General features: G+C 45.7%; 1 protein-coding gene across 1 annotated transcript in view; it reads left to right on the top strand.

Moving 5' to 3' along the window:
- FBRSL1 (fibrosin like 1) overlaps positions 1–14,302 on the top strand; it is a 495,799-nt gene that overhangs the window by 124,295 nt on the left and 357,202 nt on the right. Inside the window, exon 2 of the mRNA XM_058816540.1 lies at positions 10,535–10,735. Coding sequence (XP_058672523.1) covers positions 10,535–10,735 — 201 coding nt within the window. The remainder of the gene's footprint in view (positions 1–10,534; positions 10,736–14,302) is intronic.

Genomic DNA, 14,302 nt, shown 5'->3' with positions numbered 1-14,302 from the left:
TTCCTATTGGAATGTGATGGGATTGGAGTCCTATCTCTTATCCTTTGAAAATCCCAGCTGGAATGATTTAACGTCAAAGCCAGGAATTTCCCAGTGTGAAATTCATGGCTGGCTGAGGATGCTCTGGGGATTAGAGAGACATCACTGTGCCAGGGCAGCGCTGCTGTCACTGCAGGGGACCTCAGCCACACAAAGGGACATTGCTGCTCTGTCCTGCTTCAAAGCTGAGGCGTGGGGATGAGATTCCTCAATTCCCATTGAGGTTACATGCTGTGTGACTGACAGCTGGATTGGGGCAGAATCAACCAGAGCGAGTAACACTGGGAATAGAGAGGGGAAAAAAATGAGGGAGATGAGCAAAACATAATCTGCTGAATTTCTTATGTGGTAAGAGGATAGTCTGTTAGTGCACATCCAAAATTTCCCTGAGACACCAGCTGGGTGATTTTGCTCATTTGGCTGCGTGATAAAAGAGTCAGACAATAATTTCATCTGCTCCAAAATTACAATAAAATAAAAATCTATGTTATGGCACCCTGATGTCTTGCAAAGCTTTAGCTTAGATAACAGCACTCTCCTTAGGAGAAATCTCTAAGTTTTGGAGGATGTCTTCTCAGTATAAAAGTAGTTGTATAAAGAAAAAGCAGCATATTTAAACAGGATACTGGGTAACCACTAAATGCTTTTTTGTCCCTCTGATCAAGGATGAATATTTTAATTAGGCATCAATGTCTGTATTAGGGATCTATAAAGGATTTAAGTAAAACAGAGGCTGATGGCTGGATGTGCACTGACTGGTGAGGTGTTAACAAGGTGTTATTTCTGAGGCTCATAAATCAGCAGTGCTTTAGGTGATGGGGGAGAGAGAAGAGCAGCTCTAAAAGCATAACCTTGCTGGCCTCTCTTTCTCAACTGTTGATCTATCTATAAAAGAGGATTTGCCCTGCTGTTCTAATAAGAGTGATAATATATGTGTAATTAGAATTTAATAATTATTTGTGACTGGATCTGCTGCATAAGCTGGTTCAAGTGATTGTGTAACCTTTGCATTGTGTTCATTATCTAATGTTAAAATAACAGCTGGAAGTTGAGAGACTGACATGCAGTTTTAAAATTACAGAGCTTGAAATTGCTGCTGTCTGTAAACATATGAAAATCTATTAATGACCTTTGAGCTCTTTGACTGAAAATGTTTTGTAACATAGAACACATTAAAATTGCCTGCTACTGTAGTGTTTCCCATTTCTCAGCGATTGCCTGGGATATAAATGAATGTTTCGCCTCTGCCACAGATATCAGACTATTTTAAACTATTCTAGGAAGCCCTGAGGATATATTGAAACATTTGGCTGCTCATTGTTTGTTCAAGCAAAGCAGTTACGGAAGAGCTGCTCAGGAGCACACGTGCTGTGCTGGATGAACATCTCTGCTGGCCACCCTGACAGCCTGCACTGTTCAATGCATCTCCAGCAGCACAGGAGCAGAGCAGGGGTGGCCAAGGTGGCACAGATGCAGTGTCCTGGGCTTTTCATTAGCACAGGTGACATTTAGATAGTTAGAAAGGCATCTCTCTCTGCTAGAACTCATCCTGCTCAGAGCTTTCCCCTTAGGTTGCAGTGATGTGCTATGGGCAGCTGTTTCTGGAGGAGGCTGGCTCCTACATATTTCCTCTTGTTGAACCATTTCTATTTCTTGTCTTTTGTTTCCCAGCCAGAAGAAAACTACCAGAGGACTAATTATTGAATACACATTCTAGAGCTCATGACAGCTGAACTGAAAATTGTTGCCTACCACTGAGGGCAACTGCAGAGCTGGTAAAAAAAATGCCTCTAGTGTCATGGTGCTTAAATATAAATTAATTTATAAGTGAGCCCCAGGGATGAGGATATGGCTGTTTTTATTTCTGGAGACTCTCACCCCTGCAGCAGAGTTGGCAGGAGCGAGTTTGCGAGTGCTGATCTCTCCTGGCTGTGTCACCCTGCAGAGCTCACAGCCTGCTCTGCTGGAGCTCAGTGCTCCCTGGGAGCTGCACCCTTCCTGAGGGTGGGAATAAAGAGTGTGGGCTGGGAGCAGAGCCTCCAAACGCCTGCAGCTCCTGGTGGAGGGAATGTGTTCCAGGTTGTCACCGTGTGGGAGATGCGTCTGGAGCTTCCCTGCTCTGGGTGCTACTGCCTTGAGAGCAGCACATTTTTCATGGCTGTGTTTTAAAAGTATGCACCATGAAGTGAATGTGTGGTGGAATCCTAAAACATAGAGAAAAACTTCGTATTTAGCAGGTGGAAGCCTTGAATTACTTTGGAAATCAGGCTGAGGTTCTTGAAGTCATGGCCTGAGGTTGTAGCTGTAGCTCTTCAGTCTCAGTATGAGGCTGCTCACGTGGGAGTCAGCACAATCATACTGTGATCGTTGTGTATTTCACACTGTGAAGATCAGCACTTTAAATGCAGGAGTATAGATGGAGGAGAGCAATTTAGGCCCCTGCCTTTGGTAAATGAGCCATGTGTCCAGTCCATCTGCCCAGCCTCAGCTTGGCTCAGCTCCATTTCCAGAGTCCAGCTCATGGAAGCATGACATCCCCCTCAGCAGAGGCAGAAGCAGTTGGGCCTTCTTCTTTTGTTTCTAATTTTAAAGAGAGATGTAGTATTTCTAAGCTATTTCTAAGATGTAACATTCCTGTCTATAGTAATAAATAGGCTGGAGGCATTTTTACTCAGTATTGTGTTTCTGGTTTTATCTGACTGGCTTAGCTGAAAATTGGTAATGATGAATGTATCCAGCTGCCATGCCAGTTTGTCCTGGTAGGATCTTCATGCCTTTTCCTTTGGCAGTTTAGGGCCAGCTGGGGACTGGGGGTTGTGTTACCATCCTGGCAAAATTGGAAATGAGGGATGAAATGGCCACATCTGGTTTTAGGTAAGCAGCTGCTTGTTCAGGTCCTGATTCTGCCACTTGGTGGGAGCTGTTTGAGTTCAAGGAGTGCCTGTTTGAATAATCTGGGGAGAGGGAAATTAGTTCAGATCAAGTGTTTAAAGGTTGCTCTGTCAATAAAGCATGTGTTTGCTGGCTGTCAGCTGTGAGGGCTCAGCAGTGCCCTTGGATTTTGGCACACTTGAGGAATGTCTTCCCAAAACACTGGACCTGGAGTGTGTGCCTGGCTGTGTCACTTTGCTTACTTGCTGGATACCTGTGGAAGTTACTTGAGACTGATGGCCCCAGGCCACATTGTTCAGGATGGGGATGTTTTTGCAGAGTCTGTCACCTGTGTGATGCTGGGCAGTGTGTGGTGCTGCTGCCATTGCTGATGGGTCCCTTGGGAAGGAGCTCCTGGAGGATGGATGTTTGCAGGAGGGATGTGCTCAGCACTCACACCTGGCAGCTGGAGAAGGTGCTGTCTGACAGGCACAAACACTTTCCAGCTCCTTTGTACACGACACAAACCAGGCAGGCTGAGCTCCCAATCTCGACTGAAAGCAGCTCCAGCCAAAATGTGCTTTTTACATGCAGTGAGAGCTGGGCAGGGTGGCCTGCTGGTGCATGGGCAGCAGCACCTTTCAGCGCTCCTGCAGGCTGTAAAAGCTGGCCAGGCTGCACTTGCAATATGCCTCATTTCATCTACCTGGAAATGGTGCCCCAGCTCCCCTTCAATCATTTAAGCTCCCTTGCTCTCTGACACACTTTCCGCTGACAGTAATTCTGTGAGCGCTCGTCGGGCATTTACTGCCATCACTGCAGGAAATACTGATGGCTTCAAATGGGATCATTTCCTCTCTGATGGACAGCAAGCACCTGTGGGAGCCCTAATAGCTGAGCAGTGTCTGTGAGGAGGAGCAGGGAAGGGAGGATGCTGCAGCTCTCTGCAGCGAGGCGCCTGCGGGCTCCGCGCAGGAAATTGGAGCAGAGGGGGGAATCACGCCTGGCTGCCCCTGGACATCATGGAGCAGCTTCAGATTTTGTGTGTCCACCTCCCCCATGGGTGATGGTGGGCAAGGGTTTGTACCAAAAACACGGACAGCTCACATTCCTGCAGATTTCCTTGGCCCCTTGCTGAAGTGAAGGTGTTCACTGTGTGCGTTCTTATTTTTATTGTCCCCTAAATAAGTGTTCAACACTCTGTTTCCAGGTACTTCCCACCACTTCCTACTCCTCCTTCCTACTAGGAAGGAGAGGACTGGATTTTTCCTTGAGTAATTGAAAAGGAAGGCAGCAGTATCACCCCCTTTCTCCTTAGTATTTAAAAACAATTCCTGCACTGTATCATTATTTATTCAGGTCACATGCAAACAAAAAGAGCAATCAAAGCCTTGTAAATTCAACGTGGACTGAAATGCATTTAAAAGAATAGTGAACTGACTTTCCTTTTTGTAATTTTTGACTGTGTTTTGTTGAAGTAACATTTGTCCAAGCTCTCTGTGCTTGGTACTGTGTCTTTGAGGTCCTAGAAGCAAAGGTCTTAATTCTTGGGAGACAGAACAAGTGGGCGTTCAGCAGAGTATGGCAGGCTGCTCTTCAGCTATTCATAGGTGACAGGAACATATCCTCTGGTAATAAATTTGAGTGTTTCAATTACAGTAAGTTTCTTGGTTCATCCACTTGTATTTTTAAGTTAAATCATGTATCATAAACCTGCAAACCAGTGTCAGCTTCAAATGTCTTAACATTTCTAAATCTGTCTTGTCAAAAAGTCATCTTATTCTTGAGCTAAACATGTGACAGGGTCAGAGCAAATGTGATGCATTTGAAAAAGCAGGACCTAAACTCATCTGGAATATGTCAGCTGTGAAAGGAGAATTGCAGTCCAAGGTTAAACAAGCAAGGATTTCATTTGCAATCATTTTAATTGATATTGATTGCGCTGCTTGAACGTCGGGTCAGAGCAAAAAAGTCACTTCAAATCCAGACTCTTGTTTCTGCCTTTTAACACAGCTTTAGTGTCTTTGGCTGAGAGGCTGGAGGGGCTTGAGTTGTGTTTGCAGTGGAGTTCTCAGTGGGGGAGAAGAGAGGGCTGGAAAGTAAAACAAACAAGAGTGTGTTGTATTGCAGGAGCAGTGAGAAGCTGCCCATGGGTGGGAATCCAGCTGGGCATGGCAGCAGACAGCTTCCCCAAGTGCCCTGAGAGGCGCTCTGGGCTGGCCTGCTGCCATGGGGATCCAGCACGGAGCCTCAGAGCTGAGCTCCGGCCAGCCCTCCTTCCACAGCCTGTCCCCGCTGTCCTCAGAGCCAGCACACCCTGCCCTCAGCTCAGCTGCTCCCCTCTCCCACCCTTAAATGTGCTGCTGCTGATTTTCAACATCTCCAGTTGTGTTTGCTGCCTGTTCACCCTGCTGAGCTCAAATTCAGTCACCTTAGTGTGGTCCTGCCTGATGCCCTTCAGGGGTCCTTTTTTATCCCTTTTTTCTTCCTTATTATTCACCTCATTTCATTTGCCTGCTGGCTATTCATCTCTTCTTGTGCCGGCTCCTGTTCTTGCAGTGGTTTCTCTCTCTCTACAGACCTGTCTTCAAATCTACACTTTAAAGTTAGTCTTTCATGTACGTTTCTCATGTATATCTCCAATATTATCTTTCTATTTGAATTGGTGTCTCCTGTGTCCCCTTTATGCAAATAAATGGGCAGTGGGTTTGTGTTAGTGTGGTCCTGTCTGTATTTGTAATGTGCTTTGTCTGCTTAGAAAGCACGAGAACATCGTCAGCAATTGTTTCTGTGCTGCTGTTCTATGAGTATCAGGTCAATAGGAATATTTAAAAATTAACCTACTTAAAAATAAATCTGTTTCAGGTCCTTTCTGAGCTGGGATCTCTCCCTGAACTATTAACCAATTGACAACCCTGCTGCTAATTGATGATAAAGTTGATACAAGGATAGATGGTGCTCAGATCCTCAGGGGCTTTTCCATTGCCATTTTTTTGAGAGAAGCAGGAGGCAGAAACATGGGCAAGCAGGGTCAGTTTCAGAGGCAGCCGTGTGTTTTATTTCCTTTGTGTGGATCCTTCTCCTGCTTGATGTTCAGGAGGATATTTCACATTGTTTTATTTCCTTTGTGTGGGTCCTTCTCCTTCTCTGGTGTTCAGTAGGATATTTCACATTGCCCAACTTAAGGAATAAGTGCTGCAGTGAAAAGCTGTGCAGAGCGAAGCTGGAGGCTGTCTTCCTTCTGGGAAATCAGCCCATATAATCTTGTGCAGAAGCAGTCTGGCAGGAATAGAGTGTAACCAGTCCTTGGCTGAGCGTCCTAGGGATGGGGGATTGAAATGGACTTGAGTTTGCGCCAGGGCTGCATTTTGAACTGATGCTCAAGGGCTAAGGATGGTTATTTTATTATCTGTAGGTGTTATTTTTACCCTCTGCATCCCAGCAGCAGACCTGAGGGTTTTCATCTGGCTGTGTGGGTTTTGGATGTTTTCTTCAGGTTCTTTAAGTGTTCCCTGTGTATGAAAGGTATTTACAGCCCCAGCCTTCCCCTGCATGCTTTCTGAGATCTCAGAGCTGTGTAAATTCAGAGGATTAAGGCTGATTTGAGCTGGGCTGAGCAAACAGGCAGTGATAACTCCAGCCAGAGGATGGCTGTGGGATGTGGGCTTGTGCCAGGCTCCTCCAGGGCTGATCATTATTTCCTGATCAAACAGAAAACGTGGAGTCCATTGTGCAGAATTGTCTTGCTGTGGCATTTTAGGGGTAAGAACAGTCTCATTGCAGAGCTGAGGGCTGTGCACCCACATTATTCCCAGCTTTACCTACAAACTGGGCAGTGCGTCCCTTGAGTGTCTGTGGAGACTGCAGCTGTGCCTTGGTGACAGAAGAAAAATGGCTTTTCAGGAAGGAGTGTTCCAAGTGATGAAGGGTTCCTGCCAGATCTGCTGCAAGCAGAGGTGCAATTGCTTGGGCTGATAGTGATGGAAAAAGAATCACAAAGGTTTTTATAGTGGACTCCTAAAATCTGTTGCAGGGCCAGGGTTGCCAGCCTTTTCCAGGGTCTTTGTGAGTGAATTCCACAGCTGCTGGTGTGGGAGGTGTTCCAGCGAGAGCTGGAGGAGGGACCACAGCCCCATCTCCTGATGAAATGTTCTTTGGTGTCTGTGCATCCAAATAAACAAATAGAGGGAGATAGAATCTGTGTGTTTCCTGGAGGAACTGCCAGGAAAGAGGCTCTGAAGAAAGGCCTAATTCTTCCTTATCTGTAACCATGCAGCCAGTTAGAACCATCTGCACTCAGTCTGCAGCCCAGACAGACAAGGGGCTGCAGATGGAGAGGCTGTAGCCTGCCCTGGAAGGTGTCAGAGAAATTCTGAAGTGAGGACAGGTAGGAGACAGCCCTGGAAGCTATGATGAGTAAGGAACAAAACAGTTTTCTGTATTCTGGAGCAAGATTTAGCAGTGTTGTTTCTGGAACTGAGAAGAGAAAATGGGCTTGGACAAAGGGATTTACTGCCCTGTGACACCAAAGGTGGTCAGGTCTGCAGACTCCTGGGGTGGCCAGAATCCACAAGGCTGATGTGAAAACCTATTGAATTTGGGGTCTCACTTCAGATACTGTCACTGTGTGAATCTGCAGGATTTACAGGATGCGCAGAGGGTGAAAATATCTGCTGCTCTGGGGGCCAGTCTCACCTGCAGGCTGGGATTTCTGGATTGAAGTCAGTCAAGGTGCATCAATAAATGTCCCCTCTTGTGATGTACTGTATATTCTGGATGTGCCTAAATTTTCCAGCAATTGCCTGTGCACAAGCCCAGATGCACATCCAAAAATAGTGCTAAGTGAGGTCCCCAACTTGGAGGTCATAAACTTTAGTGAAAGAGCAATCACTGGAAGGCTCTTTTAGTAGAGGAAATGGAAAGGAAACAAAGGAGGCGAAACAGAAGCCCCATTAGCCCCCTCGTGCTCTGTGCCTGCAGAGGTCTGCACTGGGCAGCCCAGAGCACAGCCTGCTGTCACCCTCTGCCAGCAGGGACATGCTGGGCTCACTGTCCTGCCTGGAACAGCTCCTGTGCCTGTGTCCTCTGCTGGAGCAGGGAGAAAAGGGATCTGGAGTGGTTTTCCTGTCCCACAAACGTGGCTTTGTCCCCCTGGCTGCCCCATCCCTGCACTGTCCCCCACTGGAGGCAGGAGCAGCCCTGGGGCTTCATTCAGGGCTGTTTGCAAAGTGCTTGAGATTCTTGGATGGCACTACAAGTGAATGAATTATTTCCTTGGCTTTGATCCAGCTATAGCTGTATTTCATGAATTAATTTTGCCAGTGGCTCAGCAATGAGACAAGCCTTAAATCTCCAGACAAAATAGGGATGAAAAGCTGCATTTCGAGGTGGGGAATTTTGTAGGATTCAGGAAGGAGAAAAACAGAGATTTGCAGACCAGTTCTGTGGTGAAAGGAATAATCTGAAAACCTGCAGTGAATGTGTTGTAGGTACCAAGGGAAGACTTTCCCTAAAGCATTAATAGAGGCCCAACCACCATGTGAAGCCAGATGGAGTTTAAACCAAAATGGGAATTTGTTGGCTTTGAAGGCATCCTTAGAAGTGAATATTGCCCTTCAAGCCAGGCGTGCATGATTTGCTGGTGCTCTCAGGTGGTGGCATTTCCCTGCCCCAGCCTCCTTTCTCCCCCATCAGGGCTCCGTGTCCCTCATGCAGCATCTTCCCTGCACCTGCTGTCACCTCACAAGCTGCATCTGGCTTTGTGCAGAGGTACATGTTTGTGGTGATCCCTGTTTCTAATGTTTTGCTGAATATCAGTCAGCAGATACCATTTCCACATGACAGGTTTTTGATTAGTTACTGAAGATTAGCAATTTGATTTTTATCTCAGTAGCTTCCCAGTAAACAGCACAATATGACCTTCTTCAATTGGCATCTTGAACTGTTGCTTTCAAGTGTTATCTTTAAACTAAAAACCAAAGTGAGAAGCTTACACTGATTTATGTTCCTCTGTCATTCATGCAGAATAATGCCAGACAGGTATTTTCCTTGCTCTTTCCCTAGTGATGAACTTGGCAAGCTGAGCTGTGTTCTGTGCCTCCAAGACAGTGCTAATTATTTTAATTTTGGTGGAAGAATTGTATCTTTGGGGGTTTCCAGCTTGATATATCTGTGTGTGCCCTAAGAGGAGCCTCCAGCCCCCAGGACTCCTGTGCAAGGTGTACAGAGGGTGGGTGCTGGCTGATCCTCTGGGAGCCTGGGCTGGAATTGAAACAGCTGAATTTTATTGCCTTATTTCTAATTTCAATGTGTCTGTGACCCTAAAGTGCCTGTGCATCATCTCACTTCCCAGGGAAGGGTGACTTTAAACAAGTGAGTGATTTGGAGTGGAATCAGCATGTTGCACACTGAGGCAGTCAATTCACTAATTAAGGGAGAGGGGGAGGAAGTAATCTGGAGCAATCAGCAGGGCATTTCATTCCAGTTCCTAATTTTCTTTTTTTTGTTGCGCTTCAGTTTTTGAGAGAGTAGAGAGCTAATGATTTTCATGAGCTCCTTTGCAGTACTGAAGGTGTGTGCATTGATGTGAGCAGTTGTATTCTGATCTCCATTCATGTAAGATACAAATACCTGTCATGTAACTGCTTGAGTCAAAAGAAAGCATTTAGAAAAATATCTGTGGCTGAGTTTTGGCATAGCAAGCAGTGCTTTTAGGGTATTTCCTAATCTATTTACCTCACATTAAAAATAATTGAAATAGATATCCTGCAAAACATTCCCATAAGAATTCAGATTTTATCCTTGAGCAGTTAATAAAAGACTTAAGGGAGAAATGTATCTAGCTGTAGTGACCCAATGTCATAGTGATTTGTCATATTATTTCTTCAACTCCTTTTCCACGTGGTGTGTGTAGAGAGAGAGTTTGGTGCTCTGTCACTGGGAGTTCAGCTCCCAGTCCTCAGAGATGCCAGGGATAGCGGAGTAATTCCCTCCTCTGATCTCACTTCCAGTGTTAATCATTCTGACATGACGTACCTGCTTTTAAACCGTGCTTGGGTTGTGTGTTACAGCCTGGTTCAGGGCAGACACTTAACACTTAGAAGTGTTCAGCCTCTGTTGTGTGTTTGGATCCCATTGATCTCTCTGGCTGAGGGAATTTGTGCTGGGGCTTTAGAAGTGCCTTTCTCCATATGAATGCTGCTGTGAATCAGAGACTGTCAGCCCCAGGGGGGGGTCTGATACTTCTCAGATCAGAAACAAAACAAAACCCACCTCTGTTTCAGTTGAGCAGTTTAAGGCTTCCCTTCAGGATGCTGATTTGTTCATGTGCTGTTGACTTATGGTTTCTGAGTTAATCTGAAGTGAGCTCATTTTCATAGCCAGTTTCAGCATCACTGAAAATAATCAAACACCTAGCCTGGAGAATATTGATCCTAATCTAATCTAATCTAATCTAAAATTGCTGTTTGTGTTGTGCATGCCTAATTATTCATCCTAAGTCATCTCTGGAAGATACATACTGTCTTGTTTGTGTTTTTATTCAGTATTTATACAGCTTAGTGCTTAAAGGTAGCTGCAAAGAACGTAAAGAACTTACCATTCTCTTTTTTAATCTCCTTTACAGAAGGACATGTCACTAAAGCCTCAGGAGCGGAAGGAGAAATGGGAGAGGCATCCAGGCAAGAAACCCAGAGAATCTGAGAACTGTGTGTCTGCTGAGCCAAGTGAGAATGGCCACAACAACGATGCTGGGAGCTCAGAGAGAGAGGCAGAGAGAGGCAAGGAGAGGATGAAGAAGAAACTGCCCTTGAAGCTGTCCAAACAGGTAGGGAAACAATCTCACCTGAAGAGATCTCTTGGCCTGGGGCGCTGTGAAGTGTTGGCCTTGCTGGGAGGTGAGGTTGTCCTTGTAATTGGCTTCTCTGGTTACCTGTGCTGGTGGAAGCAATGCCTCTCAAAAGACTTGTGGCCAAGTGCACAAATCCTGAGTTGAGGGCAGGTTCCATAAGCTGACATTGAAGCCAGGTGCACTGGGTAATGCAGAAAGGAGCAGATCTCCCTGGTGCCTGCAGCTCTGAGACAGTGCAGTGGTTCATACAGTGGATTTGTGGCCCTGATGGTCTTGAACACAAGCAGGAATCATCCATCAGATCCTAACCTCCTTTGGAGGAATTGTGGTGGGCAGTGTGCACCTGGAAGCTGCAGACTTGTATGGCCATCTCCTGACTGGAGTTTTGACTTACCCCAGAACAGAATGTTGAGGAGGAGAGACTATTTGAGCATTTTAGAAGTGGAAATTAATTTTGCAGGAAGCTGTGCTCTGGGCACTCTTTCCTGTATACCTTTCTACAATGTGCTGGAGCATTAATGAATGAAGAGTTGTGATGCTGGAGGGAATTATTCCAGAGCCTCCATCTGAGGCACAGTGTGTGCAGAGGGGCAGGTGACAAGAAAAGGCTCTGAGGCTGGCAGGCTCTTTATCTCTAACTGCTGCTCAGCAGGGAGGTTTGTGAGTGGCTGAGTGTGCATTCATGGCCTGGCAATCCCATGGCACAGCAGCTTCTCTCCGTGGACACTTTCCCAGTTGTCCCTAACAGGGTGCCAAGTGGCAGCCAGTGGGAGCAGCAGCGTGCTCGACCTTCCAGCATTTGTTCCGAGCTAGGAAATGCACTAAGATGAAAAAAGTGGGTTTTATTCTCCATTTCTCCGGCAGAAAAGAGCTGTTTAACTCAAGCCACCTTCTGTTCTGTGAAACTAATCCTGTGTGTGTGCCAGACAGCCAAAGATTGAATTGTCCAGTTACTGGAAATGTTTTTTCAGACTTGCAATACTTTAGCGTTTAAAAATATGGTGAAGGTTATGTCATGTAACTCTCCCCTGTAACTTCTCCACCACATACTCTTTTGTGTTTCAGTATATTGATTTAGAAGAGCTCATCACATTTTAAATTAGAGATTCTCATGATCTGGTGGAAGTTGTTTCTTCAGTTCTGTTACACTGCAGGAAATGCAGTGCATGGCAGGGATTTGCATAGTTGTGGATTTGTGAGACAGTGGGGAGGTTTCCCATTCCTGCAGGAGGAAAAGGTTGTTAACAATGACAAGTTTCCTGGAATTTAGGGGGTGAATTTTGCATCTCAGGGTTATTAAACATAGGTTTATACCTAATTTGGATAGCTTACTGTAATTAATGCTAATTATATTGAGATGTTGCTTAGAAATTGCTGTTCAATTTGAAGCTTTCCTTCTACTCTCATCCCTTCTCTTCACAATACTACTGAATTGTCATCTTTTCTATGCAGCCTCCTCTAATAAATCAAATTGGGCATTATAATTATGGCATTCTGCTAATCCTTGTAGAGAGGTGCAAAGTGGTAAGCTGATTTCAGTGCCAGGTTGTCTGCTTTGTTTAGAAAATTAGATTTATACTTCACTCCATTTGACAAAGCATCCAGATTGCTGTTGCTCCTGAATATTTGGTTGTTCTGTACCTAGGCCTATGGGAAGAGGGCTGCAGGAACCAATCTGTCCTTTCCAGCCTATTGCTCCCAACTGTGTATAAAAATCATTCAAACACATTTATCTCTTGCTGTAACTAAGCAGAGGGAGGAAAAGGCATTTCAAATGGTCCTTTTGTCCAAGATTTGTCAGAGTTTGAGGCTGCTGTCAACACGTGTACACAGGGAAAGGTGCTGACTCCAAACTGCTGTTCCGCAATGGGGAGCAGCAAAAGCTCTTGCAGTCACCAGGTGTGTCGAGGAGTGAGGTGGTGTTCAGAGCTGTGGTGGATTTTGGTGTAGCCAGAGTGGCCTGCAGTAAATCCAGCCCCTATGAAAGGCTGTGACTGCCTCCAACACAGGAGCATTCCTTAAATTGAGTTCATTGCCTTTCCAAAGGCCATGTCCAAAGCTAACCCAGTGCCTGGGGAAAGGAATCCCCACCACAGCTGCAGACTGTGCTGGGGAGGGAGAGCAGCCTGTCAGCCCCTTTAAAAAGGGATTTAAAGGTTGGATGTATGATTTGATTAGATTAAGTAAGAGGTACATATAAGATGAAACCTCTCAGTTACACTGCTCCCTTATGTGTCCTATGTTGTTCTTCTGGTTTTTGGAGAATCACTCTGTGAACTTTGAGTCAGTCTTTGATTAGCCTGAGCTGAGCTGTTCTTCTCTTTGCTCATTTCATTTTTGGAGTTGTTTATTCCTCTGAATGTGTGAGCACTGTGGATGTAGAACAGTTGGGATTTTGGTTTTTTTTCCCTTTTTTTCTGCCCTTTCTGTACAATTACCACCTTCTGAAAAGAGCTGGGGCTAATAGGAAAGAGTTGCTGTTATTTCCAGTTAGTTTAACCTCGAGCTCTCTGTTTAGTCAGCTTGGGAGCATCATGGTGTGTTGAATATATTTAGCTGTTAAATGCTGCTGTAATAACACAGTGTTCTGCAGATAGTCATTTGTCACGAAGATTAGTGTCTTACACCTCCTCCTTCCTTTTCTCACCCACTGTTTAAATCACCCGGGATGAGGGAGAGTCTCGGAGAAGCTGAGGAGAGCGGGGTGGTGCAGTGTTTAGTGCTCATAGGAGCCTGGGAGGAGAGGGCAGGGGAGTGAGCAGGTCGTGTTTCTCTGGAGGTGCGACATCTCTGAGGCTTGAGCAGAGCTTCCTGCCGGGAGGGAGGGCACAGCCAATTCCCCAGCCTCGTTCACTGCCCAGCCCTCCCCAAACTGCTGAGTGCTATCGCTGATTAATGGATCGTGTTGCCGGGCTGGAACTGCTAAATTGCATTAACAAGTTTGATTACCTATTCATGTGGTTTCTCTGTGATGCTCATCATCTCGTTATCCAACATTCATTAAGGGATGTAACACCCTCCCTGCCCCCCAGGAGGGCTGTGCTCTGGATTACTGCTGATCTGAGCTGAAGGTGATACACCAAGTCATTTTTTCCATCCAGAATGCACGTTGTTTCTTCTGATGTCTGGGTGAAAATTGATAGCTCCTTTTCAAACCATTTACGTACCCTTGGCCCCATTTGTGCATAGTAGTGGGGGGCCTTTCCCAAGACAGGTCTAGAAACTCATCTGGATAATGAAATACTGTGGAAAATTTCCTTTGGCATCATACTGCTCGTGCTGGCAGCTGGGCAATAGGACTGTGTAGCTGTTTAGTTTTACTTGTATTTTCCAGATAATGGTAAATAGTATTTATCATGCTTGGATGTGAAGCCATGGTGGGCTGGAGGCAGTGTGTGCTTAGTGGTGCACAGTTCAGAGGCTGAAATGTCCCTTTGTTAGCTGAGATTCAGCAGCCACGTAGGAGAGTGAGTCTGAAAAATAACCTTTGGAGTCTTTGTCTTTAGCCAGAGGACATGGATATGCCTGTCCTTCCATGGCTTA

The sequence above is a fragment of the Ammospiza caudacuta genome, chromosome 18, assembly GCF_027887145.1.
Source record: "Ammospiza caudacuta isolate bAmmCau1 chromosome 18, bAmmCau1.pri, whole genome shotgun sequence".
Lineage (NCBI taxonomy): Eukaryota > Metazoa > Chordata > Aves > Passeriformes > Passerellidae > Ammospiza > Ammospiza caudacuta.
Note: the sequence above shows the minus strand (reverse complement) of the source record. Positions and strands in the feature narration are given on the sequence as shown.